At 51.4% G+C, this 24,233-nt stretch overlaps 9 protein-coding genes across 9 annotated transcripts; 1 reads left to right on the top strand and 8 right to left on the bottom strand.

The window, feature by feature from the left end:
- Positions 1-988: 988 nt before the first annotated feature.
- BDP81DRAFT_60475 (chaperonin 10-like protein) lies at positions 989-2,572 on the bottom strand. Its single transcript, XM_060596042.1, has 4 exons — positions 2,368-2,572; positions 1,904-2,302; positions 1,470-1,840; positions 989-1,411 (listed from the first exon to the last, which is right to left on the bottom strand). The coding sequence occupies exons 1-4, from the start codon at positions 2,513-2,515 to the stop codon at positions 1,226-1,228; spliced, it is 1,104 nt and encodes a 367-aa protein (XP_060443139.1). The 5' UTR covers positions 2,516-2,572; the 3' UTR covers positions 989-1,225.
- Positions 2,573-3,145: 573 nt separating this feature from the next.
- Positions 3,146-4,903, bottom strand: BDP81DRAFT_396487 (uncharacterized protein; the record flags this gene model as incomplete). The annotated part of the gene is made up of 1 exon (XM_060588195.1): positions 3,146-4,903. The coding sequence occupies one exon, from the start codon at positions 4,901-4,903 to the stop codon at positions 3,146-3,148; it is 1,758 nt and encodes a 585-aa protein (XP_060443140.1).
- A 963-nt stretch (positions 4,904-5,866) lies between these two features.
- BDP81DRAFT_324769 (phosphate-repressible phosphate permease) lies at positions 5,867-7,780 on the bottom strand (the record flags this gene model as incomplete). The annotated part of the gene is made up of 4 exons (XM_060584913.1): positions 5,867-6,069; positions 6,124-7,434; positions 7,491-7,640; positions 7,708-7,780. The coding sequence occupies 4 exons, from the start codon at positions 7,778-7,780 to the stop codon at positions 5,867-5,869; spliced, it is 1,737 nt and encodes a 578-aa protein (XP_060443141.1).
- Positions 7,781-10,028: 2,248 nt separating this feature from the next.
- BDP81DRAFT_378896 (uncharacterized protein) lies at positions 10,029-11,066 on the bottom strand (the record flags this gene model as incomplete). The annotated part of the gene is made up of 2 exons (XM_060586807.1): positions 10,970-11,066; positions 10,029-10,916 (listed from the first exon to the last, which is right to left on the bottom strand). The coding sequence occupies exons 1-2, from the start codon at positions 11,000-11,002 to the stop codon at positions 10,029-10,031; spliced, it is 921 nt and encodes a 306-aa protein (XP_060443142.1). The 5' UTR covers positions 11,003-11,066.
- A 197-nt stretch (positions 11,067-11,263) lies between these two features.
- Positions 11,264-13,390, bottom strand: BDP81DRAFT_353420 (general substrate transporter). The gene is made up of 5 exons (XM_060586246.1): positions 12,887-13,390; positions 12,649-12,820; positions 12,501-12,593; positions 11,814-12,452; positions 11,264-11,752 (listed from the first exon to the last, which is right to left on the bottom strand). Exons 1-5 carry the CDS (start codon positions 13,095-13,097, stop codon positions 11,350-11,352), a joined length of 1,518 nt encoding a protein of 505 aa, XP_060443143.1. The 5' UTR covers positions 13,098-13,390; the 3' UTR covers positions 11,264-11,349.
- Positions 13,391-14,256: 866 nt separating this feature from the next.
- Positions 14,257-16,498, bottom strand: BDP81DRAFT_493889 (major facilitator superfamily transporter; the record flags this gene model as incomplete). Its single annotated transcript, XM_060595368.1, has 11 exons — positions 14,257-14,445; positions 14,520-14,620; positions 14,683-14,860; positions 14,916-14,998; positions 15,180-15,304; positions 15,367-15,450; positions 15,520-15,723; positions 15,826-15,932; positions 15,989-16,104; positions 16,159-16,281; positions 16,342-16,498. 11 exons carry the CDS (start codon positions 16,496-16,498, stop codon positions 14,257-14,259), a joined length of 1,467 nt encoding a protein of 488 aa, XP_060443144.1.
- Positions 16,499-17,938: 1,440 nt separating this feature from the next.
- On the top strand, positions 17,939-19,507 carry BDP81DRAFT_324956 (cytochrome P450; the record flags this gene model as incomplete). The annotated part of the gene is made up of 1 exon (XM_060584937.1): positions 17,939-19,507. A coding segment is annotated over one exon (1,569 nt), but the record flags the coding sequence as incomplete, so codon positions are not given.
- A 279-nt stretch (positions 19,508-19,786) lies between these two features.
- On the bottom strand, positions 19,787-22,303 carry BDP81DRAFT_451730 (uncharacterized protein; the record flags this gene model as incomplete). The annotated part of the gene is made up of 7 exons (XM_060592667.1): positions 19,787-20,775; positions 20,833-21,043; positions 21,112-21,191; positions 21,250-21,343; positions 21,400-21,843; positions 21,913-22,081; positions 22,137-22,303. 7 exons carry the CDS (start codon positions 22,301-22,303, stop codon positions 19,787-19,789), a joined length of 2,154 nt encoding a protein of 717 aa, XP_060443146.1.
- Positions 22,304-23,515: 1,212 nt separating this feature from the next.
- BDP81DRAFT_432998 (ribonuclease) lies at positions 23,516-24,216 on the bottom strand. Its single transcript, XM_060590830.1, has 2 exons — positions 23,882-24,216; positions 23,516-23,775 (listed from the first exon to the last, which is right to left on the bottom strand). Exons 1-2 carry the CDS (start codon positions 24,156-24,158, stop codon positions 23,663-23,665), a joined length of 390 nt encoding a protein of 129 aa, XP_060443147.1. The 5' UTR covers positions 24,159-24,216; the 3' UTR covers positions 23,516-23,662.
- Positions 24,217-24,233: the final 17 nt, after the last annotated feature.

The raw sequence follows: 24,233 nt of genomic DNA on the forward strand, positions 1-24,233 counted from the left end.
AAGCAAACGCCCAGAGGTGCCAAGAGAGTAGCTCCCGGCGCGGCATCGTAGCTATTATGAAGGATGGTGCTGGTTACACTAATGTAAGTATGAAGGGTACAACGTCGCATCGACTGATAGAAGCGATATGGCCCGATGTGCTATGCGCCCGACGCGTACGACAATTTCCTGGACATCTTCTCCCGCTTATCAGTTTGCCCCTGGTCGGTGGTCAGCCGATGATAGGATTCTCAAAAAGTGCCTTTGGGGTATTTCAAAAAGTTCCCCAGATTACACGTTCGTCCACTCATGTTGGCTCTACGCACACAACCATCACGAATCGTAATGACTTTCGCGTTTCCCCCAACCGCGGCATCGGAACTGCGGCATTGGCCAATTGAGCATCTTGGCGTTATCTTGGCTCCATCTGCCGCGGCGGGGATCCGCCGTCTGCTTCTGGAAGGCGACCAGGGATTCCTTTCTTAGCGGCCGGGTCCGGCTACACGGAATGAGGGAGACATTCGGGAAACCTCGATAAGTTTGCCGTGCTTCCGCGGTCTCTCATTCCCGAGCGATAAGACTAGCATTGATTAGCTGACCCAGAACGCGGCCATGACGCGATTTAAGCTCGGAATTATCTGCCCTTGCTTGACGAGCGCTGTTGGTTCCTGACATGGCGGGGTCATCCCTTCAAGTGTCTACCCGTCAAGCTGTCATGCAGAATAAAGTTGGCATTATTGGACGCTCATCAACAACAGTAAGCGCTGCATGATTGTCCATTATTAGGTGCTGACATCAGTCTTCATGATACTGGAACAATAGGTCTCCAAGTGGCAGGTTAAGCTTATCCTCTGCCAATCCCAGCTGTCTTATCTGCAGTACAGCTTACGCATCCTTGAGTCAAGTCAGGTGTCACGGCGAGCCCTTGAAGATGAAAGCCTCTTGCTGCAAAGTCTCAGCTATTGATTTCTGTGCTGGTTGACATCGCGTGTAGCAGGTTCCCATTGGTCGGGCTTTCCGTATCCTATGTGCGACATAGACACAGCTACTCCCATATCCACATGATAAATGGGGGTTATTGATTGCCGCTGAAGCACTGGATCTCTTACGGGCGACGAATTACGTCGGAAACCCAGCATAGTAGTTGTCATGAGTTCCAGCTTGAACAAAGCGCAAAGATAGGCTGGCATGCGAGTACCGTGCCAACATGGCTGCATGCGCGAACACAGCGAGTTGACCCAGGGCCTCAGAGTTTGTACACAACCTTCTCACCTGAGATTGCTCCGCTCCGATACGCTTGGAACCCCTTTTCAACGCCATCAAGACCCCCAAAAATCACCTTGGGTTTGTTAGGCTGGAATTTGCCAGCCTCTACCCAGCCCGGGAGCTTCTCGTAGAACTCGGTACCAAGCTTGTGGTCCTCCTCGCTAGCCTAATCCGCTGTCAGTATTAATCACCCTTTACGAAGCCCTGCAGCGACTACAACTTACCGGCCACTTGAACTGTGCGTACTGATGATCCTTCAAGAACGCAGTCCAGACCAAGACATCCGTCACAGTCGTCTGCTTCGTAACGTCCTCGGTGTTGGCCTTCCCCGGGCGCACGGTGCAGAGCCGTCCACCGTTTTCATCAATGGCTTGGGATGCCAGGCCCGAGGAGGACCTATTTCCGATGGTGTCGAAGACATACTTGAGGCCGGGCGTCGTCCTTTTAATGGACTCGATGACATCGTCGTCGTGGTAGTTGAAGACATGCTTCGCACCCAGGGATTTCACCAAGTCAAAGTGGCGAGGGCTACACGTCGTGACAACGTTGAGGCCTTGCATCGCGGCTATCTGGATGGCGTATAATCCCGCGCTCGCTGTAGAGGTGCACGATTAGCAAGAGGCTACATGTAGTCGGGGCATGTATTGGGCCGGCACACAGCTACCACCCCAGACGAGGACCGACGTCTTCGATCCATCCTCTCGAGGGATCGCAAGGCACTCTTGGGAGAACAAAACAAGCCAGGCCGTCATTGAGGCTAGAGGTAATGTAGCGGCCTCCTCAGGGCTTATGTTCTTGGGTACGTGGAAGCTGATGTTGTCATCCGCGAGGATGTATTCGCTGTAGCCGCCGAGACCCTTGATTTCACCTAGATGGAAGTCTGAAATTGCTCTCAAATCACTAGTTCGGAAGATCCACTGACCTCCCCAAATCAGACCAGCAACAGTATCTCCCTTGGAGAGCTTGCTGCACTTGTCGCCGACCGCTTCAACCGTCCCCACAAAGTCGCACCCGAGGACGGCGCCGTCACCGAAAGCATTGCCGTCAAGAGATTGAACTGCGAACTAGAGTTAGTAAATCGAACTTCTGTCGTCTCATGACTAGCAACGGGTTCCGACCTACCGTCTGTCGGGTTCTGTGCAATATGTGACACTTTTACCAGGGCTTGATGCGGGGCAGGTTCCGGGACAGGAATCTGCTTCTTGACCATCTTCGGCGACCCACCGGCCGAAGATTCGGTCACCAGAGCTTGCATTTGTTGTCCGATCATATTCGTTCAGAGTAGAAAATAAACTTACGACACTTGCGATGGGATACACGAATGGGGTCTTTCATGAGTTTCTAGTATGAAAGTGAAGCTGCCGAATGCAGCGTGGCAGTATCATTTTCTTTTGCAATAGTAGCGGTATTTCTCCTGCTTAATCAGCCTACGAGCCCCGTGGAATTCGGACCTTGGCGCGCAAGGAAACTAAATTCCCCTCAGCAGTAACTTATAACTACTAACATTAATAAAATTGTTTCTTCATGACGTAGTGGTGATGGAGAACAACACCAAAGGCGTACACCAATTGACATGAGTTGAGCCTGATGATACTGTCATGAATCGGCCGAGTACAAACAAGAACACACGGGACACATCGCCAGTAAGCGTGAAGTCGTGATACTAGATGAGGGCAAGGGATAATTCAGCTCATCATCGACTGAGTTCCTCAACCCACCCTGAATAACCTAATGCAAGAATCTTCTCCCGCCGGCACCCTCCCACCGGATTTAGACAATGCAACCCCCTCTCTTGCTCGTTCATCCCGCACAAACAATGTCTTTCAGTCCCCATCCTCCACCTTAAGGCATTGAGAGGCTCACAGTCTCGTGGCACTCCTCCAGAGAATGAAAAACTTTCCTAACCAAGGCCAGGCCAACTCTCCCGTCTCCTCAACAGCTCAAACCACATATCAGGCCTCACAACCTCAAACTCATCCCCCAACTGCTTAACCATACTAGCAACACTCGTCGGCGTCATATCAAAGGCACTAATCGCGCCCGCCACAAAAAGAGGCCCCCGACCCCTCCAATTATCCGAGATATTCCGCAACGTCGCCGCACCACTCTCCTCGTTCCCAATACTCACCATGTTTGTCACCGGGAACCCCTCCGTAACATTAACCTGCAGTGCATCTACCGTGGAAACAAAGGACCCGTAGTATATCCCCCGCAGCCTATTCCTCCCCACGGCGTCACGAAAGCCAAGAGTTAGCCCCGGCGTGAGCGGGTTATCTGTGGCGTTGATGCGGTCGTACACGAATAACACCTCGTCCGTCTGTGTCGCCCGCATGTACTCACCGCTCTGCGTCAAGAAGGTAGAGAGAGCTCGTCTAGGCCAGACCCCGGGATACGTATACCCTGCGCCGTCGGGCCCGGCAATCAACAAATCGTTCTCCGTGGATGTCTTTTGATAATACGACAGGATGCCCGGCCCGATATCGTGCAGCAACGGGCTGATAGTCCACCCGAGCGGGACTGATCCCCTCGCGGAGTCGTTCCAATGTTGAAACATGCTGCGCTGGTCATACTGTATGTTGTCGCCTTCGAGGTAGACGAGTGACAAAAAGACCTTGGGTGTTCTTTTTGGAGGAGGCGGAGGCCGCCACGGTGGCCCACCCGGCGCAGACTGCTGAGACTGGTTTTTGGTATTGAAACCGCTGAAGATCGTAGGGTTGAAGTAAAAGTCCGTGGCGGCTACATATAAGCCGTTCCTCGCGAGTTGCGTGACACCGGTCATCTCATCGCCGTTTGGGAACCAGCCGAGGTACGCCGCGTTGGGCTGGAACTGGCGTAGGAGTTTGTCAAGCAGCGCTGCTTCCCGCGGTCTGTTGCTATCCAGCCATATACAGGGAGCCGCTGTGCTGACGATGTAGTCGCGGAAGATAGAGTTGGCCTTGTAGTAGCCCGGCCGAGCTGACGTTGCCGAAACGAGAAACTGATTCCACATGGACAGGGTGAGTGTAAGGTTAGTCGTCTGGGGCGGATAGTCAAACTTGTAAATCATTGCGGATGCTCCGTCTGCGAAGCGCCAGCCCCCGGGGTAGTCTGCCAGGTGCGAGCCACCGTCGTCGAAGAGAAAGGAGTCTTCCGCCTCGCTGCCAGGGCTAAAATCTGCGATGGTCCTATTACCATCGCCAGCAACCTTGACGTGGTAGACGGAGGGGCCATAGCCATCTGCGGGGAAAGCATCTGTGATATTGACGTAGACAATTCCGTTGCCGTTCATGAAAGGGGATAGATCGACTGCATAAGTGCCATTATTGGAAGAGTCGGTAATGGACGAGTTTGCCTTCAAAAGGGTTGTCCAGGTTCTGTTAGCGTACAGGATAATCGAAAGAGGCTTTATCGCTGTGATTATACGATCAGTGACCTTGGGCCACACCTCCCGAGCTGCATGGTCGTACAGCTCGAATTTGTCTTTGAATCGACGTCGTAAGTCTTCGATGATGGAGATGTTGAAGCGCCGGGCCAGCTCCTCGGTTGCGAGAACAGCGCCATGAAGACCAGCAAGTGTCGATGCCAGATTAACAGTATCTGGCAATTTAGTGTCATAGATGATGGCACCCCGAATCTCAGACTTGTATTTGTCAATCAGTTGTAAAGGGGTGCTTGTCATATCGGCGCTCCGATATCCTTGACTCTCAAGCTGTCGTAGCCAGGCTTCGTTGATAACATCGTCCGGGAACGCAGAATCTTGCGACCAATAAAGGTACATCCGCGGTTACCGTCGGTTGACCAGTCCTTGCAGCGAAACCAAGAGAACCTGCTCATCGCCACATAGTGCAGTGAGTTTGGCATAGTCTATCTCTTTCGCAATTTCGGGGAATAAGGGCAGGGCTCTGTTTCCTGGCCAATCTAGACCTGAGACAGAAGGTGAACAGAAACAAAGTGGTATCAACAAGGCGTTCAGCAGCAGAAAGAGACGGTACATCGTGACTTGTGATGTTGGTAGCACCTTGCCTCCTGCCATGATCTCGAATTCTACATTAGTAGAGATACGACTCCCTTCAAGCAAGAGTCTTGCACCTTCATTTCAGGGACATTGCAATCATTAGCTTTGTCAACATGAGACAACCGGGCGAATGAGGCGAACGAAGCGGGGGTCAGAGATCGGACGAAGGTTTGCGACATGATTCTAATCTTAACTCTGTTTCCATGACTAGCTCGTCTCCTTGGCAGATTCTCGAGAAGCTGGCCTTACTCGCGGTATCGCCTTACATAGCCTAAAAAGAGCAAACTGCTGGGCCTGCAAGCTGCCCAATGGCTTAGGCTCTAGCGGCTCTTGGAGGCACATGGAAACGACACTCTTCAGTCGATCATCTGAGCTCCTACCCGTTTTCACAACTCGTATTTCTGCAGAGTCATGCATTAATTGCTACTATTATCCATACTACCTTAGTGAGGGTAACCTTAGTGAGGGTATGAGTCTTCTATAGACTACCTTGGAAAAGAAACCTCTTCTGATTTCATGTGCTCTTCACATTCGAGCTTCACCCTGATGCCGTTTTCAGCGGCACAACCAAACATGTCGGCTGACACCATGAGTCTGCGGACAGATAATCCCAACTGTCAAAATCTTTTAGCTCGCCATGCCCCAGCGAGGCGCGTTGACGATGACGCCCGCGAGACATCCGGAGATGATACCAGCAGTAGGCAGCGTAATGATCCAACCCATGTAGATCCAGCCAACCATGCGCCAGTTGATTGATCGCCAAGTACCGGAGCAAAGGCCGACACCTACGGTAGCACCAGTGATGCACTGTGTAGTTGATACAGGAAGCTCTGCATGGCAGTTAGTGATACTCTGGCATAGTCAACACAGCTTCGTCAACTTACTGAGACGTGTAGCCAAAATAATTGTGCAGGCAGCACCCAACTCCATAGAGAAACCACGAGCAGGCGAATGAAGGGTCAAGCGGTTACCCAGATTTCGCATGATGTTGTATCCGTAAGTCCAGATACCAAGAGCAATACCAGCACCGCCGAAGCAGAGAATCCAGATTGGGACCTCAGACTTGCTGCCAGAGAGAACACCTGTGTTCCAAATCTGGAAGATGGTGGCGTAAGGTCCAATGGCATTGGCCACGTCGTTGGCACCGTGCGTGAATGAAGCGGTGCATGCGGTCATAACTTGCATGAACGAGTAGAGAAACTCAGCCTTGTTATCGTAGTGTTGGACACGGGCGTGCATCTCCTCCAAGTCACCAGTGAGGACGCTCTCCTTCTTTTGCATTTTGATAATATCCTGATCGACACCAGAGAGGAAGACCTTCTTCACCATCCAGAAGAGAACGGCGCCGTTGTGCCAAGGACCCTCAGGACGGGGCCCCACGATGGGCTTGTGGACGTAGTCCTTGCGGGGAAGAGTGGCTGCAGGGGAGTCGGTAGAGTCCTGGACGACCTTCTTCTCTCCATCAGCAGAGCCAGTTTCGATGTCGTTGCTATTCGTTTGAACAACACCACCGCTGCGAGCGACTTCAAGCTCCTCTTTGGTCATGTGCCCGGCGTAGAAGTCGCGGATACCACCGCCGTTGCCTTCAGGCTGAGCAGGGGGCTCGGGCCGACGGAGCAAAAGGGGGCCGAGGGCGATGTGATACCAACGCAGTTGCCAATCGTCCTTGACGACCACACGGTAGAGCCAGGGAAGAAAGAAAATGGTGATGAGGAGAGCCCAGGCGGCACCAACACCAATGATCATGCCGGCGGTTTCGGCATCGTTGAAGGTAACCTTGATAGACCCGCCCTTCCAGACAATCAGCATAGTCAAGAGTGAGGCGGTGATACCAAAGTACACGGGCACCAAAGCCAGTCCCTTCATGACCGGATTCTTCCGCAACATGACGCCGTACTTGGTGATGGTGAAGATGATGGCTGCGAATGCACCGGAGATACCAGGGGCGATGATCCATGCAAGGAAGACCGACACAACACCAGAATCAATGCCGCCGCTAGGAGAGACCCAGTGAATGTTATCGGCACCAACAAGTGCGATACCCATGCCGATGACGCCTCCCATGATTGAGTGAGTGGTTGACACCGGGAGACCAATCTTGGTGCAAAAGGTGAGGTAGATGGAGGAGGCCACAATAGCACAAGTCATTCCAAGCATGAGGAGAGCCGGGTCGTTCTCGAATAGGTCGATATCCACTGTGTCAGCCAATTAGCCATGGCGTTTGTGTTATTCAGAAGAGCAGAGATCCTACCAATCTTGGTGCGAATGGTGTCTGCGACACGGGCACCGACACCAACCGAGCCGGCAAACTCGAGGATGGACCCGAGGGTCATGGCTTGAATGTAAGAGATAGACCGTGACGAGACCGAGGTTGCCCACGAGTTGGCAACATCGTTGGCACCTATCAGAACGGAAGAGTCAGCTTGGGCATGGCCAGCCAAGAAAGATCCTGGTTTGAGGGTACATACCAATGTTCCACGCATCCAGGAATGCGAATACGGTGCCAATGGCGAATATGTAGTCATATTGATGGAGAGGCATTTCGAAATTTCTCGCACAGGTTGTGCAAAGCCTGATGTTCAGGAAAGATGGCGATGATCGAAATGATGTTTCGAACTGGAATACAGGTCCACGTGCCTGAAAGAGGTGTATGAGGAGGTGGAAGACCTTGGCTTTGACACGGGTAGCAAGGCCGGAGAGGAAATGATGTTCGATAAGTCGACATGGGAGCAGGAAGGTAGACTTTGGGACTAACTCTGGCATATATACCAGAAGGCAGAATAGCCAAGACGTTGCTTTGGTGCAGTCCATCCATGTCCACCTTCCGAAATGCACGTGTACCCCCTTCCCGCCGGGGCACTCTCGGTGTATGATTCTCGGGCGTAAACGAAGAAGTGACTAGACACCAACATCAGCACAGGCAAGACAGGGTGGGCACATTCGATTCTGCGAGACGTACAGGCCCAACCCACCCAAAGGTACTCGCCACATCCATCATCTGCGATACTACTGGCATGGTGCATCCGCGGGCTAGTCCTCGGCGACTCTAGCTTGTCTGTCTTGCCAGGGTGCTCACCAGCCAGTTCGGTATCAGAGGTCCCCTTTCCAAGAAGAAGCATCCGTTGTGTGGCTCTGAGGGCATCTAACATTGCCATTGGTCATTACCATGATGAGATTTGGTGCAGAGTAGACTTCATAACAGTAAGCTTTCAATCGCTGCTTCTCGCAATCATTTGCGCACCGTTTCTGCATGCTTGGGGTCGTGGACATGGCTCAAATTGTCAAGGAGGAGCCGTGAGCCCCCCAGCACGGAAAGCCCTGATAAGCACACCCTCGGTGGGAGAGGATAGATGGCAAGGTCAACATAGTGGAGGAGTTGGCTGACATGAACCTGCGCGGGGCGGAATGGTAGGGTGTTGAGTAGCCCGGTAAGGAAGCCTGTGAGAAGCAGGGCACATTTTGGGGCCACCCACGTGTCGTGAATAGTTGCATGTTTGGCAGAACTCGGAATTTTCAGCAAGAATCTCAGCCTCACCGCTATGAGCGGTGCAAACAGCGGGTGCGGTAAAGATTCAGAAAGGCAGAGGTTGCACGTTGGATGTTGGATGTTCGAAGTTACTGGGAATCAAACGGACGATGGCAGGTCCCAGTCTGCGCCTGAGGTGGGAAAGAGATACATCCTCGCCGCATCCTTCTCAAACCATCGACCGAGATCCATTTGTGTGGGGCATCCTAAGCGACTTGGCGCGCTCAAGCGCCAAGACACACGCTCTCAGGAAGCGCCAAGCGCTTCTGGCAGGAGAGCAGCGGCCCCACCCTTGACCCCGCAGCTGCCGAATCACCGGTCCCGAATCCACCACGTGCTGGGTCCCGTCCCTTCCTGTGGATTTTCCCGGGCTGCATCCCCGGAGCTTCTCATCTTCAACATCGCAACTGAGTCGCCAGCACCATCAACCAATTCTCCATTGACGACTCGGATTTCTATAAATCCTGTGCCCCCCGCCAAGCAGCCAAGGGGCCAAGGAGTTCGACACCTCTTGAATGGCTCCGCCAGTCAACCGTATTGCGTGGAATGTCGACGTCTGATTCCTCCCACGCCCCGTATCCGCCCCTGTGTCGAATTGGCAGTTTCTACGGAGTAACATGACTGGCTTCCTCCGAGAGCTCCTCTTTTCCAATTGTTCCCCGATGTAGTTCGATCTCCGGCCTTCCCTCACCTGCGCCCCTCCACCGACAATATCCTCAGCTGACTTCCTCAGGTCCAATCCTGTTTCTTAACGTCTGGCTGGACAGTATCTCTGCGAGACGTGCGTGGCTGAAGCCACTATGATTCTTTCATTGCCCCCTCGGCGTTCAATACCACTAATAATTTGTGGCTATTACGGGCGAATACCGTCACCCTGGTTATTATGGCTGTCACACGCTGCCCTTTGGCCAAGAAACTAATTAACGACCAAGGCGATTTATCGTCTGCCCATCAACGAATCACATTTGCGGCTCGAAGCCCGTGGTCTGCCCTCGACGGCCTGAAGTTTTCGACTTTGCTTGTCGGCCGACAAGTCCCGTGCGGTTGAATTTCCTTGCCACCAGACTTGTTGCCTGATTATCTGCGGCGACGGTCGTGAAAACTTATGGTCTCGGGACAATTCTACCTGCATTCGCTTTTCCTTTGTTAAGGTTTGGAAATGCTTTGTTACCAGTCAAACTTATCTCCGAGTTTTTTGATGTGAACATGTATGAAAATCCGAAATTCTTTCTTGAGGCCGCGACTAAGACCTACCGCCTAACCCTACTCGAGAAGTCTTTTCAAGTTCTCCTTCAGTGTATCCTCGCCTTCATCCCACCCAGACTCAACTTCGTTCTCGAAGTTGGATCCGTAACCATTTCCTTCGTCTAGAAGTGCCACAGTAGAAAGCGCGGCATACGCCCTAGAGTTGAGTCTATCGTCAACTCCCTCTTCCGTATCCTCTCGCCACAAAGCACGAGCCTTCTCCGCAAAGCCGTCAAACAGCACATCAACAATTTTCCAATCCTTGAGACCGATATCCTCAATCACTGTGATCAACTGATTCGTCGATACCGTATGGCTAGCAAAGTAGGCGGCTCTGTTGCGATACTTCTCCGGATTGATCAACACAGCAACTAGGGCCTCGCCGTTGAGTGCGCGGCGACTGATGCTGCATCTTTGGTCTCCGGAGCCGTAGCGAGTGATGGTACGTTCTTCTTTATTGATCCAGAAAATACCGCGCTCGATGGTCCAGTCATACCACGGGCCAGATATGATTGCCGTCCATGACAATGACCCGTTCGACTCGTCGACGATGCGTTCAAGCTCGCGCTGTGCTAACAACTTGGGGTTGAATATGAGTGCCTCTTCGGCGTTGGGATGGAACGTATTGCCACTGAAGTCTGGAGTGATGATGTGTCTGACTCCTGTGGCTAGGGCTGCTTGCAAGATGTTGGTCTGGTAGGATGCAGCTGCTGGGTTGAACGCTTCGACAATCGCGTCTTGACCTTTCAGTGCCGTTGTAAGAGCTTCAACGTCTGAGTAATCGGAGACTCTTCCAGATACGCCGGCGGAAAGATTCTTTTCACTGCCCGGTCGAGTGATGCAGGTCACCTCGAAGTCGGCTTGCAGGAGTGCTGGGACGAGAACCTCTCCTAATGCACCAGTTGCCTTGGGACAGGTCAGGAATCATGACGGGGCTTGATAATAAATCAATGACTTACACCGAATATGGCGACGTTCTTGATAGCTGCCATCGCGGTAGTGGGGGCTGGGTTGGAATAAGGTACTTTGGGGCCTAAGTATTAGTTAGAAATGGTGAAAAGTTCACAATACAACCTCTCGACTTATTGATTCTGTGTTAGAAAGACAGGTATTTATAACTGTTTAACGTCGACGATGTCCCCATCGATGACCATAATAAATCAGGACATTCTTTCGGGCGCAACGTTATGGTGTTGCTGGGACGGCCATGAGCTCATTGGGTCAGCCGAATTGCGCAATCGTTGATGAGTAAGACTTGAAAACTGTGGCATAACGTTATCTCCCGTCTTACATACCATAACACACCACCAAGTACCAGCTTCTAACCCTCTTCAAATTCTTACGAGTGCTCAACCTCTACCTTTTCTTTCTCAGAAACGCTTGATAGCTTCTCGGCATCATTTCCAGCCCTCATTGCCTTTGACATTTCCTTCGCAACCTTGACTGGATTACCACCCGATGTGAAAAATTCGTCGATATCTTCCAACCTGAAGTTGCTAGTCTCAGGATAGAAGAAGTAGATGATTGGCACAAACAAGAAGTTGGTGATGACAAAGATGAGGTAGGCTTTCCACTGAAGCCGATTGATGATTACCGGGGTGATCATGACGACAAAGAAGTTCCATAGCCAGTTGGAACTGATACCGACGGCAGTACCTCGAGTTCGTGCATGGAGGGGCAGGATTTCGGGAACAACGACCCATGGGACGCAGTTCATTCCCATGCCAAATATCAAGTTGTACCTAAGTGTCTCGTTAGTGGACCTTTCGAAAAGCCTCGTATGCGCGCGACAGGTAAACTTACAGAAAGAAGAATGCCACAGACGCCGAAGCGCAAGCTTGACCGCCAGTGAAGCCCACCCGCGACAATAGTATCGAGATCATGAGCATGCAGACGCCAAGTCCCGCACTTCCCCACATCATCGTCTTGCGACGACCCATACGGTCCAAGGCCAGAGCCGGCAAGATGGATCCAAACATGAACATCATCTGCACACAGCCACCAATGATCTGGGCCAAATGAGGCGTCATGCCAACATTCTGCACCAGTACCGAGGGAATGTAGTATACGACAAGGTTGATTCCTCCCAGCTGATTCATGAACTGAGCACCCCATGCTAGCAACACGCGGTGGCCCGTTCTAAGCCGATCATTCTTGAAGATACTGATCCGGGAAGATGACTTTTTCTCGGCGGCTTCTAGCTCGATGGCGTGGTGGATTGCATGAACCTCGGCTCGGATGTACTCATCGGTTGGTTCTTTGTTAAACACGTCGCAGAGGACCTGGATGGCTTCCTGCTCGCGGCCGTGTTTGAATAACCATCGAGGAGACTCAGGGAGGGCAAAGACCAGAACCACGACAACTAGGGCAAAGATGATTTGGAATGCGAGGGGCAGTCTCCAAGCAATTGGACCGCCGACATATGACATACCGAAGTCGAACCTGTGGACGTTAGCACTAAGTGAAGCCAGCGATGAAGGTATGACGTACCAGTATGCGAAGACAATGCCTACACCGACGAATAACGTTTCGGCAGAGACAAGTCGGCCTCTGTACTTTCGATCACAGAGCTCGGATTGATACCTGCAGAAGTCATGATTAGATGGTGCTCAGTAGTTCGGTACTATTCGAGACTTACATGGGCACAGTCGATGTCTTCATGCCGGTGCCAAAACCGGTCACCAAGCGCCCAATGACCAGATGAGTTACCGTGAATGCCGTCGCTTGAAGAGTCGCGCCGATGATGACTAGACCCATGGCGGTCCAGATCGTCTTTCGACGACCGAGCTTCTCGCCAAAGATGAAGTTGACTAGAATTTGGTGCTATCAGCATTGGCTACCAAAAAGTGTCACGTCCCGGGGAAACGCCAACTTACGAACACAGCCTGTCAGACAACCCAGGTTGTAGCACGACACGATGATACCGGTTTCCGAATCAGAAGGGTTGCCGACTTGCTCTAACCAATCCTCCATTTGGAGAATGCCACCAAACACCCCTTGGTCATAGCCGAATAGCACAAACGCAATTAGGCAGCATATCGTGACGCCGACCTGGAGGCTTTTGCCCCTGCCTAGAGTGAAGAACATGATGTTGTTTCTCTGCTAAACTCGTATGCAAAAACCCGTTGATGATCCTGGAAGTCTTGGATGGTAGCTGTCTCATGTACCAAATAGGTGGGATGAGTCCTCCCCCACAGAGCCGTCCGGTCTCGGGAACTCTGACCAGGAGACTTTGGGGTTCAGATCGATGGGGTGTAAGGTAACCAAAGATCTTCCACGGGCTAATGTTGAAGCTAACAGCTTTGGAAGGTTTGGTGGGGAACTGGGTCTCGCGGAGGCAGATCTGTGGGGATAACGCGGGGAAGCACCAGATGATATCTAAAACCGGACTTCAGGTGGCTGGTTTCCGTCAAGGATTCCAGATTGCCTTGAACAATTAGGACACGATAGCGCTTGCACTTGCATCTTGCGGGTAACTTCACTCTTCTTATACTTCCGCATCGGCAACGAGGCCGTTGGCCGGAAGACGGACGAGCGGGGAGGTCGAGTTCACGGACCGGAAGAAGCAGGGTAGCACTAAGCACCTCCTATGCCCCAGTGATTTGCACGGCACTCCCTATCTTGCCCACCTGGCGTTAGCCATCTAAAGGTTGGAGCGCTTGATTCTGCTTGTTTGGGTGGTACAGTCTGGGGATGCTGCAGCAAAATAACCGTGCGTCGATGGGGTTGATATGCAGTCATCGCATGCTGCTCAAGCGTGATGACATTCTGGCATTGGAGTAGCCATAATGAAAAGCAAGTGCTGAGACTAATTGGCCCACAACGGTGCCATCATGATTGGGTCCGCTTGACGTTTGCCTCATGTCGTTGGCTGGCCTTAGTTGCCGTTGATGTTGGTGCTCGGATTCTAGATATAATAGTTTTACGCGCACCAATCACAATTACATTGCTGTAACGCGACATCTGCGGCATCCAGGCTTTGAGGCTTGGTATCACGACAGATACATCTGGTAAATGAGGCTCAGGATGAAGAGAAACAACGATCGGTGATCATTGCGGTGTGAACTAATGAATGCGTCGAAACAGGACGCTTTATACTTAAGACATGGTGTGCAGGAGCATCTAATTAGCCTGCCCTTCGCTGTGCTGACCACCTGACTTATGATATTGAGCCCACGAACACCAACGTAAGCCCTGCGACCAAAAGATGCGTCTACCGCCTTCGATATCTGAAGCCGAAGCGCTTTCAGATCTTGAGCTCGTATTGTCTCTTCAAATCCCGGTTGTAGAAGTGGCGGATAACGAGTACAGTCACCGCGGCCGCTGCTCCGAAACCAGCTGTAATGTAGTTGCCAGTGACGATGTATGGCTGGAGATTGGCAGGGAATGTAAAAATGGGCACCCACGCCGTGAAAATGTAGGCAAACGCGTTCATCTGATAGGGGCAATCGATGTTAGCTCTCATTGACTTGGAGGTAGTAGAACACTTTTGAAAATTGTATGACATACCATGGCAGACACGTATGCCCGCTTTTCGGGATCGTGTCTGTTCGTTTCGTTCACCCATGTCCATGTGATGCCAGCGCACGTACCCGCTAGAGCCGTGAGGTCTGATGAAGGGAGATTGTCAGTAAAGTGAGATGGATTCCATGAGAGCGAATGAGATACTCACAGTACAATGCCCATCGAGTTGCGATGTCTGCTGGGTGCACGGGTGTGGCTGCCAGTGCAATGGGGAAGATAATGGCCATCACGCTGGCAAACAACATACCAGGCCATCGAGCTGCTCCAGGCAAGCTGTCCGATACCCAAGAGTTGACCAGGGTTGCGAAGATGGAAATAATGTTGATCTGGCCAAAAGGTAAGCTACGATGTAATCCAGTGGGTAAAACGCGCAGAACTCACTCCGAGTGGGATGATATTGATCTCTGCTACGGAAAAGCGAGGTGGCTTCCCGGCTACGTTGTAGCTTTTGACCCAGAAGATCACTGCACGTAAAATAAGTACAGGCGGTTAGTGACTGAGTTCTCTCACGAGCAACACAATTCATGTGTGTGTGAACTCACTTGATCCTCCGGACTGGCCCAGCTGTGCAAGAAACGTGAAGAACAGCGGGACTTCATAAGTCAGTTTCCATGAAAGTAGTCGTTGACGAAACGGATCTTTTACAGAGGTAGACGTGCCACGTCGTGTGCCAGCGTTTGACATCCGTCCACTTGAACAGTCCAGTGTGCGGTCTGACTTCGGTAGGCATTCTAGCACGGGCCAGCTCAACTTCCTTTTCGGTAAAAATCCTGGGAGAATATCAGCTTCAATATTGCTTCTCTCCTAGGAGACTCCACCGGAGCATAGATACCAATTCGCTTTAGCCCGAGAAGGTAGTTGGGGCATGGCAAACGCAGTCCATATCGCACAAGGGAGGGAGATGCAACCGCAAACGCTAATCTTCTGTCAGCGTGATTTCTCGTTGAGGGGTCAGCCATTGGGCTTGGTATTTCGGTGCACTCACATGTACATCCATCGCCAGCCCGGGAGACCACTCTTTCCATCCAAGCCGGCATACACGGCAGCCATCAGGAAGCCGGAGAACAGTGGCCCGACGGAGGTGAATACTTGAATCAGCGTGTTGCGCCGCGCAAGTTCGTGCGGCTTGTAGTAACTCGAACACACGTACATGACGGCTGGGAAATGCCCTGCTTCAAACAAGCCGACGCTGGAGCCGAGTTAGTGAGTTCATATCAGAAGTAAGAAATACAGTAACCAGATGTCATTTGAATGCGTAGGAATGGCGACGACCCTGGATGCGGAAACTCACAAGAAACGGAATATGTAAAGCTGATTGACATCCTTGACACCTGCGGTGGCAAATGTAAAGACGGTCCATGCAAACTCAAGGAAGGCAATGTAAAGGGGAGCGCTGACCTAGAAAGCCGTTAAGACTTCTTGCTTCCTCTGGAACTTGAAATGTTGAGACTTACTCGAGTGAGAAGTAGGTTTGACGGTATTTGCCCGAAGACGTAAGCTGCACTCCAGATAGCGTTGGCGTAGTTGAGTTCCTTTCCGTACAACGAAAGATCCTCTTTCATACCACTGTCTGGAAGAACTTTCTTAGCAAGAATCAACAGACAAGTATAGCTCTGATACTGACTGAAAGCATTCGTGATATTGACTTGGTCGAGATAGCGACACATCACGCCGAGAGCCGATGCTGATATGAGTGTCAAATCTAGCTTCGTGAGAAATCGTGCCTCATCTTTCGGAACATCGAGTGCTAAAATAACATGAAGTCAGCACCTAAAGCCGTTTTTCGTTATGGTTTCAAACAACTAACTCGACCAGAAAAATGATTTCCATGTTCTCTTGGATTCGACATATGCTGCTCTCTCTGCACCTGCCTGTTGTGGTTCTTTGACTCCGTCATGGGCTTCATTCTCGCTCTCCCCGATGACGAAGGCGCTTTTTGGGCTCTTTTCGTGAGGAAGCGACATTATTTGTAGACGAGAGACGTGACACGAAGCATGGATCGGCCCTCATCAACTTTTCGCGAGGGAGTTTGGTGGGTTTATCTACGAACTCAATGTCTGTGGCTTCCCGTTCAGATCTCATTGCTCGGAAGTCGGGTTGATTGTCGTCTTAGGCGGGTCCCATGGCGACATCGACAGTCAACTCAGAGTGAGTCTATTCGTCATGTTAAACAACGCCACAGGACCTCCGTGTGTCTCCCAGGTGTTGTGAGACCAATGAGTAGTCAGATTTCCAGCGTACCATGCCGATAATGCAGACGCCCCTTTAGGAGCTACCGATGTCGGGAACATGGGTTGGATCGTTCTGTTGGTAGGGTACCTACAATTAGCGAGGAGGTGCGAGTCCGTAAACACCAATAACATCGACGAACAGCAGGCATACAATGGCGTGCTTGATGGCTCGGCAAAACTCCGCGTTTATTAATCATGAAGGTCGCAAGCAGGTAAGGAACAAGGCTCAAAGGGGCATTTCCTCCGTCTTAGACTCAATCATTCCAAACCCCCAACTTGAGGCGTTGAGGCACGGCGACTCAGCTTAACGTTGAAAAATACGCATTCTCTTTCTCGCGGTGAAGCACTTAGATCTGACGATAACGCCCCTCGGAGGGACCACAAGCCAGCTGATAGGGTCTAGCTCCAAGTGCTGTTATTCAACGTAAAGCTTGCTAGAATTACTAAGGTTGTATCGTCGAATTCTGCGGTCCAAACCCTCACTTTGGTGCTACACTCCGCATTTGTAGCGGCTGATATGAGGGCGCCCCTGGAGTCTGTTGATTTACAATAATTTTGCAAGGGCTGTAAGGCTTTAGCTAGACCAAATGACATTAAGCCGTTCCTTTGGTTTTCTTTTCATCTCCTTCGTTTCGACAGTAAACATATCTCACGGAGTAGACCATAGATGATAGGCGAGCAATCAATCTTAACAAAGCGTCGCTACTGAACCCTTCCTCTTGTGACATCATCTGATTTTTCACACAGGCAGCATGCCATTGAAGAATCAGAACGGAACCTTACCGGATCACTTGATACAATACCTAACACCAGCCCGCGGTGTTACGCGGAACGTTGTGCTTGATGTCGAAAAAGTTAAGCTTTCTCACTTTAGCGCTGGGTCGAAGAGATGAACCTTACCCCCTCTCGATGGCATGGATATGGTACAGACCCTACGCGCGTCTGAGCATTCTTAGTCGCAGGCAATCCGTCAGTTCAAAAAGCTCTAAGTGGTACTTCCTGGAGATGTGTGCTCTTTAATCCCCTCAGATCTCCCGGGCTGGTGACTGTCTGCCTTTGTACAACTATTCACGACTCGCTGGCGGTCAAACTTGAACCACCATTAACACAATCGTCTCATTGGTGGCCTTGAAGGCTTTGACGGCAGCCTGTTTACTGGCAGCTCTTTACTCCATTTACTCTTTGTATAGAGCTCGCAGCTTCTTTAGGTCACTTCAGCGTCAAGGATTGCCAATGCCTCCTCATGACCCAGTCTGGGGCCATCTCAAACTTATCGGAAAGGTTCTCAAAGATTTGCCGCCTGATATCATGCCATCCGCAGCACTTGCTCACGAAATAAGTTTGAGATATCCACACCTTGACCAGGCCTTCTTCTTAGACCAGTGGCCCTTCTTCAAACCCATGTTGGTCGTCCTGTCACCAGATGGAGCTCGGCAAGTGACACAAGGCCAATCTCTTCCGAAAGAGCCAGGCCAGCGAGAGTTCTTGAAACCACTCACAGGTGGCTACGACCTAGACACGATGGAAGGGGAGGAATGGAAATTCTGGCACAATATCTTCAGCCCTGGCTTCCGAGTCGCAAACGTTGCGGCGCTGGTGCCGAGTTTGGTTGAGATGACTGGTATTTTCTGTGATCGTCTGCGCCAGTGTGCGAGGAAGAACGAGGTGGTTTCTCTGAGCCCGATGGCCCTCGATCTTACCATGGACTTCTCAAGCAAGGCTATCATGGGCCACGACATGCATTGTCAGACAGGATTCAACGAATTTGCCGCCGCGATGGCTTCGCAACTAAGTTGGTTGCATTATCGCGGTACTTCAACGCTGAGAGACGTGAACTTCATCAGGCCTCTGGTCCAGCGCTACAACACTTGGCGGATGGATTCGTACATCAAAGAAGTACTACAGGAGAATTCAGAAGCTGCCAAGAGTAGACAAACCAACTTAATCTCGATACTGGATACCGCCAACAAACCACAAGACCAAGGCCATCTCCGGATATTTCCTGATGTCATTCGGTCGCAGATCAAATTTATGATGCTTGCAGGCTACGACACAACCGGTTCATCGATTGTTTTTTTGACCAACCTTTTGTCGCAACATGCGGAAGTACTGGCACGCGTTCGAGCTGAGCATGACGACGTTTTCGGCTCTGATGTGAGGGCAACAGCGGGGCTCATAACCTCCCAGCCGAAGCTTCTCAACCAGCTTCCATACAGGACTGCTGTCATCAAAGAGTCGTTGCGAATCTACCCACCTGGAGCTACTCAAAGATTGGGCAATCGCGATTTCAATGTTTTCATTCAGGACTTTTCTGAAAGCACGGAGCCTGCTACCGGCGAAATTCCAGCAATGACTCTGAGGTCCCTGCTGACTGACAAGTGCAACGTCTATGTCAGTCACTATGCAATTCATCATAATCCACGGTACTGGTTCCGCCCAAGCGAGTTCCTTCCGGACCGTTGGTTGGTAAAGGGCAAAGATGATCCTCTACAATCTCCGGCGAATGGTTGGCGTCCCTTCGAGAGAGGGCCTAGGAGCTGTGTGGGGCAAGAAATGGCTTTGGCAGAGATCAAGATGGTGTGTGCCTTGACTGCGAGGGAACCCGATTTCAAGCCTGCCTACGAAGAGACTGGACAAACCGAAAAGTATCACGGAGATCCTGTGTATTTGGTGAGCCGCGGAGGGGCAGCCAACCCGAGTGGGTTCTACCCGTGCCGAGTGAGCTTCGCGAAGAGAACATGAAGGTTGCAAAGCGCGACGGCAATATTCGACTCCTTGTACATTGTCTTCTTCTAGTGGGGGCGGAAATGTAGCATAACTTGGAAGATTGATTCAGGGTTTTGCGCTCACTGGATCCATCATACAATTAACATTGAAGGGTCAAGCTCAACAGCATCGTCTTCGATTACCAGCTTGTCAATGTGCAAGGATAGAACATAATTCTCAACGATAAGATAACATAAATTCATTTGCCCTACTTCAGTTCTAACATGATGATCTACAATCATCATACCTTGTCGACTATGCCTCAATCTTGTTACTCTCCGGCCAAGGGTTTCTCTGCCGCGTCTGTCTGACATCACCCCGCTGCCAAGAAATCAAATCGTGGTATCCGAAATACCGAGGATAGCCCAAGGGCTTGAGCTTGGCTGATGGCCCAAGGATTCTTCCGACGACAGTGTTGTTGAGCGCATGTCCAGCAGCACCCTTGGCTTGATTGGCCTTTTCCGTGAACCACTGTCTCCAAGACTGCTTCTCCTTGGGCTTCTCAGCTTTGATCTCGGCCCTCTTTCTCTCTTCACTCTCTTGGCGCAAGAACATCTTATGATTGATGTCGATGAAGAGACGCTCCCACATTCCTATGCGCTCCTCATGTAAAGTTCGCGAGCCCTCCTTTCTGTCATCTGAGTCTCGGGTCCAGATCCAGTGATTCTCGGCTTGTTCCAGAAGACAGAGGTCAGCCTCAAACGGCACTTGGTGTACAACAAGTGTGTGGCCCTTGTGGGACTCAAGGTCCATTGTATGGCCGCCGTGGACGGATGAGACGGTACCGGCGAGGGTTTCGTAAGTTGAAGCAATGGGTGTCTTGGGGTATGGATCATCAACCTTGGGCGGCGCAGTGCTTTTCTTGAGTTTGAATCCGTTCTTCGTCAAGGCTGCGCATTCCCATTCGCCAGCGTCATCGAGACCAGCGCCATCGTAGAGGTAACGGATGCGTACGGAGGGATGTACAAGCTGGTTAGGGCTCACGAGTCTACTTTTCCCATCGTCGGTCCTGTATAAGCCCGGAGTTCGGGTGCCCAAGACGGTGTTTTCACCCTTCAACTTTTGCCACGGATACCAAATCGCGTTGTATGTCTGATCAGGGATCGACGTGGCTTTTCCAGGGTTGTTAATTCTGCCCATTCCCCATCTGCGTGCCTTGACACCAGGAGTGAGGGTGTAGAAGAGCCGCTTCATCTCAGACGTGTTGAACTCGACACCGACAGAGGTAAGCTGATCCGCCATCCCTGTTCACCTTGTAAGCTGACTTTCGCTCTCAGTTGGGTCGCATTAGGAGTTCCTACAGGCAAGTGCAATATTGGCAATCTGTTGGTCCTCAAAACCTCCACCAACGTCGCTGTGGCTGCCGGGAAACCAGACTTGTCGAAGCTGCGTATGTTCATTGTTGTCCTTACCCCACAATGTTGGTTTGAATGCCGTGCGCCATTCGTCAAGTGCGAGGGCATGGAAGGCATAATCAACGTTGGGGTTGACATCGAGACTTGTAAAGCGAAGCTGATCGTGTTAGTCTTTTGTTCCCGATATCCGGTGATTTTCGGGCATCTAAAAAGGCTTGAACTCACCTCCTCGACGCTGCGGCCAAAGTTGACCTTTTCCCAGGGCATTTTGGGCCAGCCTAGACTTCCAACAGTATCCCATACGGCTGAGTTGGTAACAGTTAGACTGGGTTCGGCTCTCGTTCTGTCATGTGTAATACTCACCAACCGCTCTGACCTTGACGTTCGTGGGGACCCAGAATTCGCCCCAATCTCCCCCTCGACATTGCCTCTGCCTCTCGGTAAGAACCATTCCGTGCTGTGCGAATGATCAGTGAATAGATTCCTAGACCAAAGAGATACGTCTCTCATTACCTTTTCAAGCTGGTCTCTGTAATTTCTAGCCATCTTGCGAAGGTCCATTTGTCCGTAACCCTTCGAGTTCTTGCGACAGTCGGTCATTTTCTTGAAAAACTCCTGTTTCTCCTTGTCCAACGCAACTTGTAGGGCAGCGCTATCACGTTCGTCGATCCTTTCGTCCCTCGATGCTTCGCGTTTCTCAAGGCGCTCGTAGTTGGTAAGTGTAAAGCCTACCAAGTGGTCTTCTTTGTCAAAGCTTCCATGCCAGTTGGGGAAAGTCTGGTAATCGTGGAAAATTGCCCCGAATTGTGACAGGCCGACGCGATTCAAAAGCCCGAGATTGCAGATCAATCCGGACACTGATCGCGCGGTGAAAGCTCCGCGGGAGAATCCGACGATGAAAATCTCATCTCCTGGGTTGTAGTTATCGCAAACGAACCGGTAAACATCAGCAATATCCTGGGCGAGCGCAATCAAACGTCAGCAAAAGCCACTCTATTGCTATATGCATTTCAAAGAAAGACTGACCTGAACGATGCCCTTTCCGAAAACTCCGCCGAGAGTTTGGGCAACTTTTGATTCCTCGGTGCCAGCTCCTCGGTGGTAGTAGACAACCTGCGGCATACCCGTGCAGCACTTATGGGCAATGCCGGACGACAGGCGGGCCACATTAGTAGGAATGCCACCCTTCTTGTTTCTACCCCACAACCAGAGTCAGCGACAGAACGCAGCGAGTGGGTTAGGATACTTACGAATTATTCCATGTTCCGTCACAACAGACGATGATACGTTTGGTGTTAGTAAATTTGCCTGTTTTGTGAGCGCAGTCTTCAAGCTTGGGCTCCTTGACTGGCTGCTGTGATTCAGGCAGCTGGATCGTGGAGTAGAACGTTTGACCGTCACTAGTTGCTGACGCCATGTTAAAGAGCAGGTAATCTATGAAGTTTAAAGTTGGGAATGATGGTAGATGAACTGGCGAATACAGAAGCCATGCTACTCGATGGAAAGGTCCTTGACGCTGGTTATAAGTCTTCTGCCTTCTCCCCAAGTCGGACTTGTACAGCACTCAGCGTTGAGACAAGCTTCGGAGGTTATCAAATGGGGAATTCGACTGCAAACGCCAACAATGATCTGTCTTGGCTCTGTCTGTCTCGGAGATGTGGTGTTACCAACCCTACGGAATGGCAGAGGTCACCATCGTCTAACCGATCATGGCAAGAAATACCAAATCTGTCAGGCATCGAGACACAAGAGCAAGCGTTCACATGCTAAGTAGTTGGTCTGTATTGACATCTGAGACAAGGCGTGGGGACTTGAGATTTGCACATTATCAACGTTAGCTCGAAGCGAGTCTGGACTCATAGCAGTAGGCCTTACCATAACCGTTCGTGTCCTTCAGATAGGATCGCCGGGCTTTCGGCAACAGCATCAACTGGTGCTTGACACGTTGATGATCCGATTCACATTAGCAAGGGCCTTTCTGAAACTTATGCCTGTTTTGGGAAGTCATCAACAACGTTAAGGAGAAACACTCCTCGCCCTAGCCTGAAGTAGCTGGTTTTACAGATGACGTTGATATGAGACATTTAGAAATGATGTCCAGTGAGCCGGAAACGTGTAGAGATTACACTGGTCGAGATTCAGGAAGACGGCAATTCCGGCGATCCGTCGACGTAAACCCCAGCTTGCCCAGGCCTCCATACACATACATACGTGCCACCAAGCTAAGCCAAAGAATCCTGGGCATAAGTAGTCGAGCCGCGGACGGCACATCCACCACACTACTGCCGTGTGGAACACAGCGGAGCGGCCCGCACTCCGGGGCCGAGACGGCTGTGAGTGAGTTAATGTCATCGGCGGTGCGGACATGAGGTATTGGTCCCCCGCACCTTTGCAGCAATACTGACGGCCCAGATAAGATGTCATCAGAGCTGCAGAATACTAAAGTACTGATGCACGCCAACATTTCGACACCGAAACGGCAGTGAGATGGATTCTACAGGACCTTAGTTGAATACTTTACAAGCCGTTTAGAGCCATCTTCGAAAACGCACGGCTGTACGCCCAAATACTTGCATCATTTTGTTGTCGTTACGTCGCCAGGAGTATGTCACGATGAGAAGACTGCTAAGACATCAAAGCGTAGAATTTTGACAGTTATGTATGTTCAAAAGGCTTAGTATGTGCAGAAGTGAATTTTCATAACCCATAAACAGGCCCTCCGACCTTTTCATAACCACATCCCTTCCAATCCCAACAAAGTCCTCTAACCCAGCATTTAGGAGGTACCGGAGCATCCAACGAAGTTGTTGCCGCTGGCGCCAGTGTGGGTGATCTGGCCAGCCTGGCCGCAAGAAGCGTTGATGACGACACGGTCGGCACCGGGGGAGCCTGGGTACAGAGTCAGTCACTGTTTGAATGGGGGTTATGTGTACCACTCGGGCGACGCTTGCACCACTCGAACGTGTCGCACATGACGATTGGGGATATAACTCACCTCCGGTGTAGACGCCGCTGGTCTTGATGGGGAACTCGTACCACGGGCCGGTGACGTCAAAGTCGAAGCCCTCGTAGTTGTTGTAGCGGTGGGGGTAGGTGGAGCTGCCGGCGACGGTGCCGGCCTTGACGTGGGTGCAGGCGGCGCTGGAGGCGGCGTTGACCTGGGCGGTGGAGTAGGTGGTGCTGCCGCAGGTGGTGGAGCGCTTCTGGATCTCGGCGGGGGCGGCGGAGACGGCCAGGGCGAAGAGGGAGACGAGGACGACGGAGAACTGCATCTTGGCGGTTGGTGTTGGCGTTGTTGGGAAGGGATGGTTGTGGGCTGGGAGACGAGACTGGATGACTGGGCCTGA

This window comes from Colletotrichum phormii (genome assembly GCF_030913505.1).
Source record: "Colletotrichum phormii strain CBS 102054 chromosome Unknown BDP81scaffold_15, whole genome shotgun sequence".
Lineage (NCBI taxonomy): Eukaryota > Fungi > Ascomycota > Sordariomycetes > Glomerellales > Glomerellaceae > Colletotrichum > Colletotrichum phormii.

Coding starts and splice junctions, on each gene's coding strand:
- BDP81DRAFT_60475 (XM_060596042.1), bottom strand. CDS start 2,515: ATGATCGGACAACAAATGCAAGCTCTGGTGACCGAATCTTCGGCCGGT. Junction 1,841..1,903: donor CCTCGTCTGGGGTGGTAGCT/GTGTGCCGGCCC, acceptor GCACCTCTACAG/CGAGCGCGGGATTATACGCC. Junction 1,412..1,469: donor ACGCACAGTTCAAGTGGCCG/GTAAGTTGTAGT, acceptor ACAGCGGATTAG/GCTAGCGAGGAGGACCACAA.
- BDP81DRAFT_353420 (XM_060586246.1), bottom strand. CDS start 13,097: ATGTTCTTCACTCTAGGCAGGGGCAAAAGCCTCCAGGTCGGCGTCACG. Junction 12,453..12,500: donor GGCATTGTCTTCGCATACTG/GTACGTCATACC, acceptor TAACGTCCACAG/GTTCGACTTCGGTATGTCAT. Junction 11,753..11,813: donor TCTGTGGCATTCTTCTTTCT/GTAAGTTTACCT, acceptor CGAGACACTTAG/GTACAACTTGATATTTGGCA.
- BDP81DRAFT_432998 (XM_060590830.1), bottom strand. CDS start 24,158: ATGCAGTTCTCCGTCGTCCTCGTCTCCCTCTTCGCCCTGGCCGTCTCC. Junction 23,776..23,881: donor CAGCGGCGTCTACACCGGAG/GTGAGTTATATC, acceptor CTCTGTACCCAG/GCTCCCCCGGTGCCGACCGT.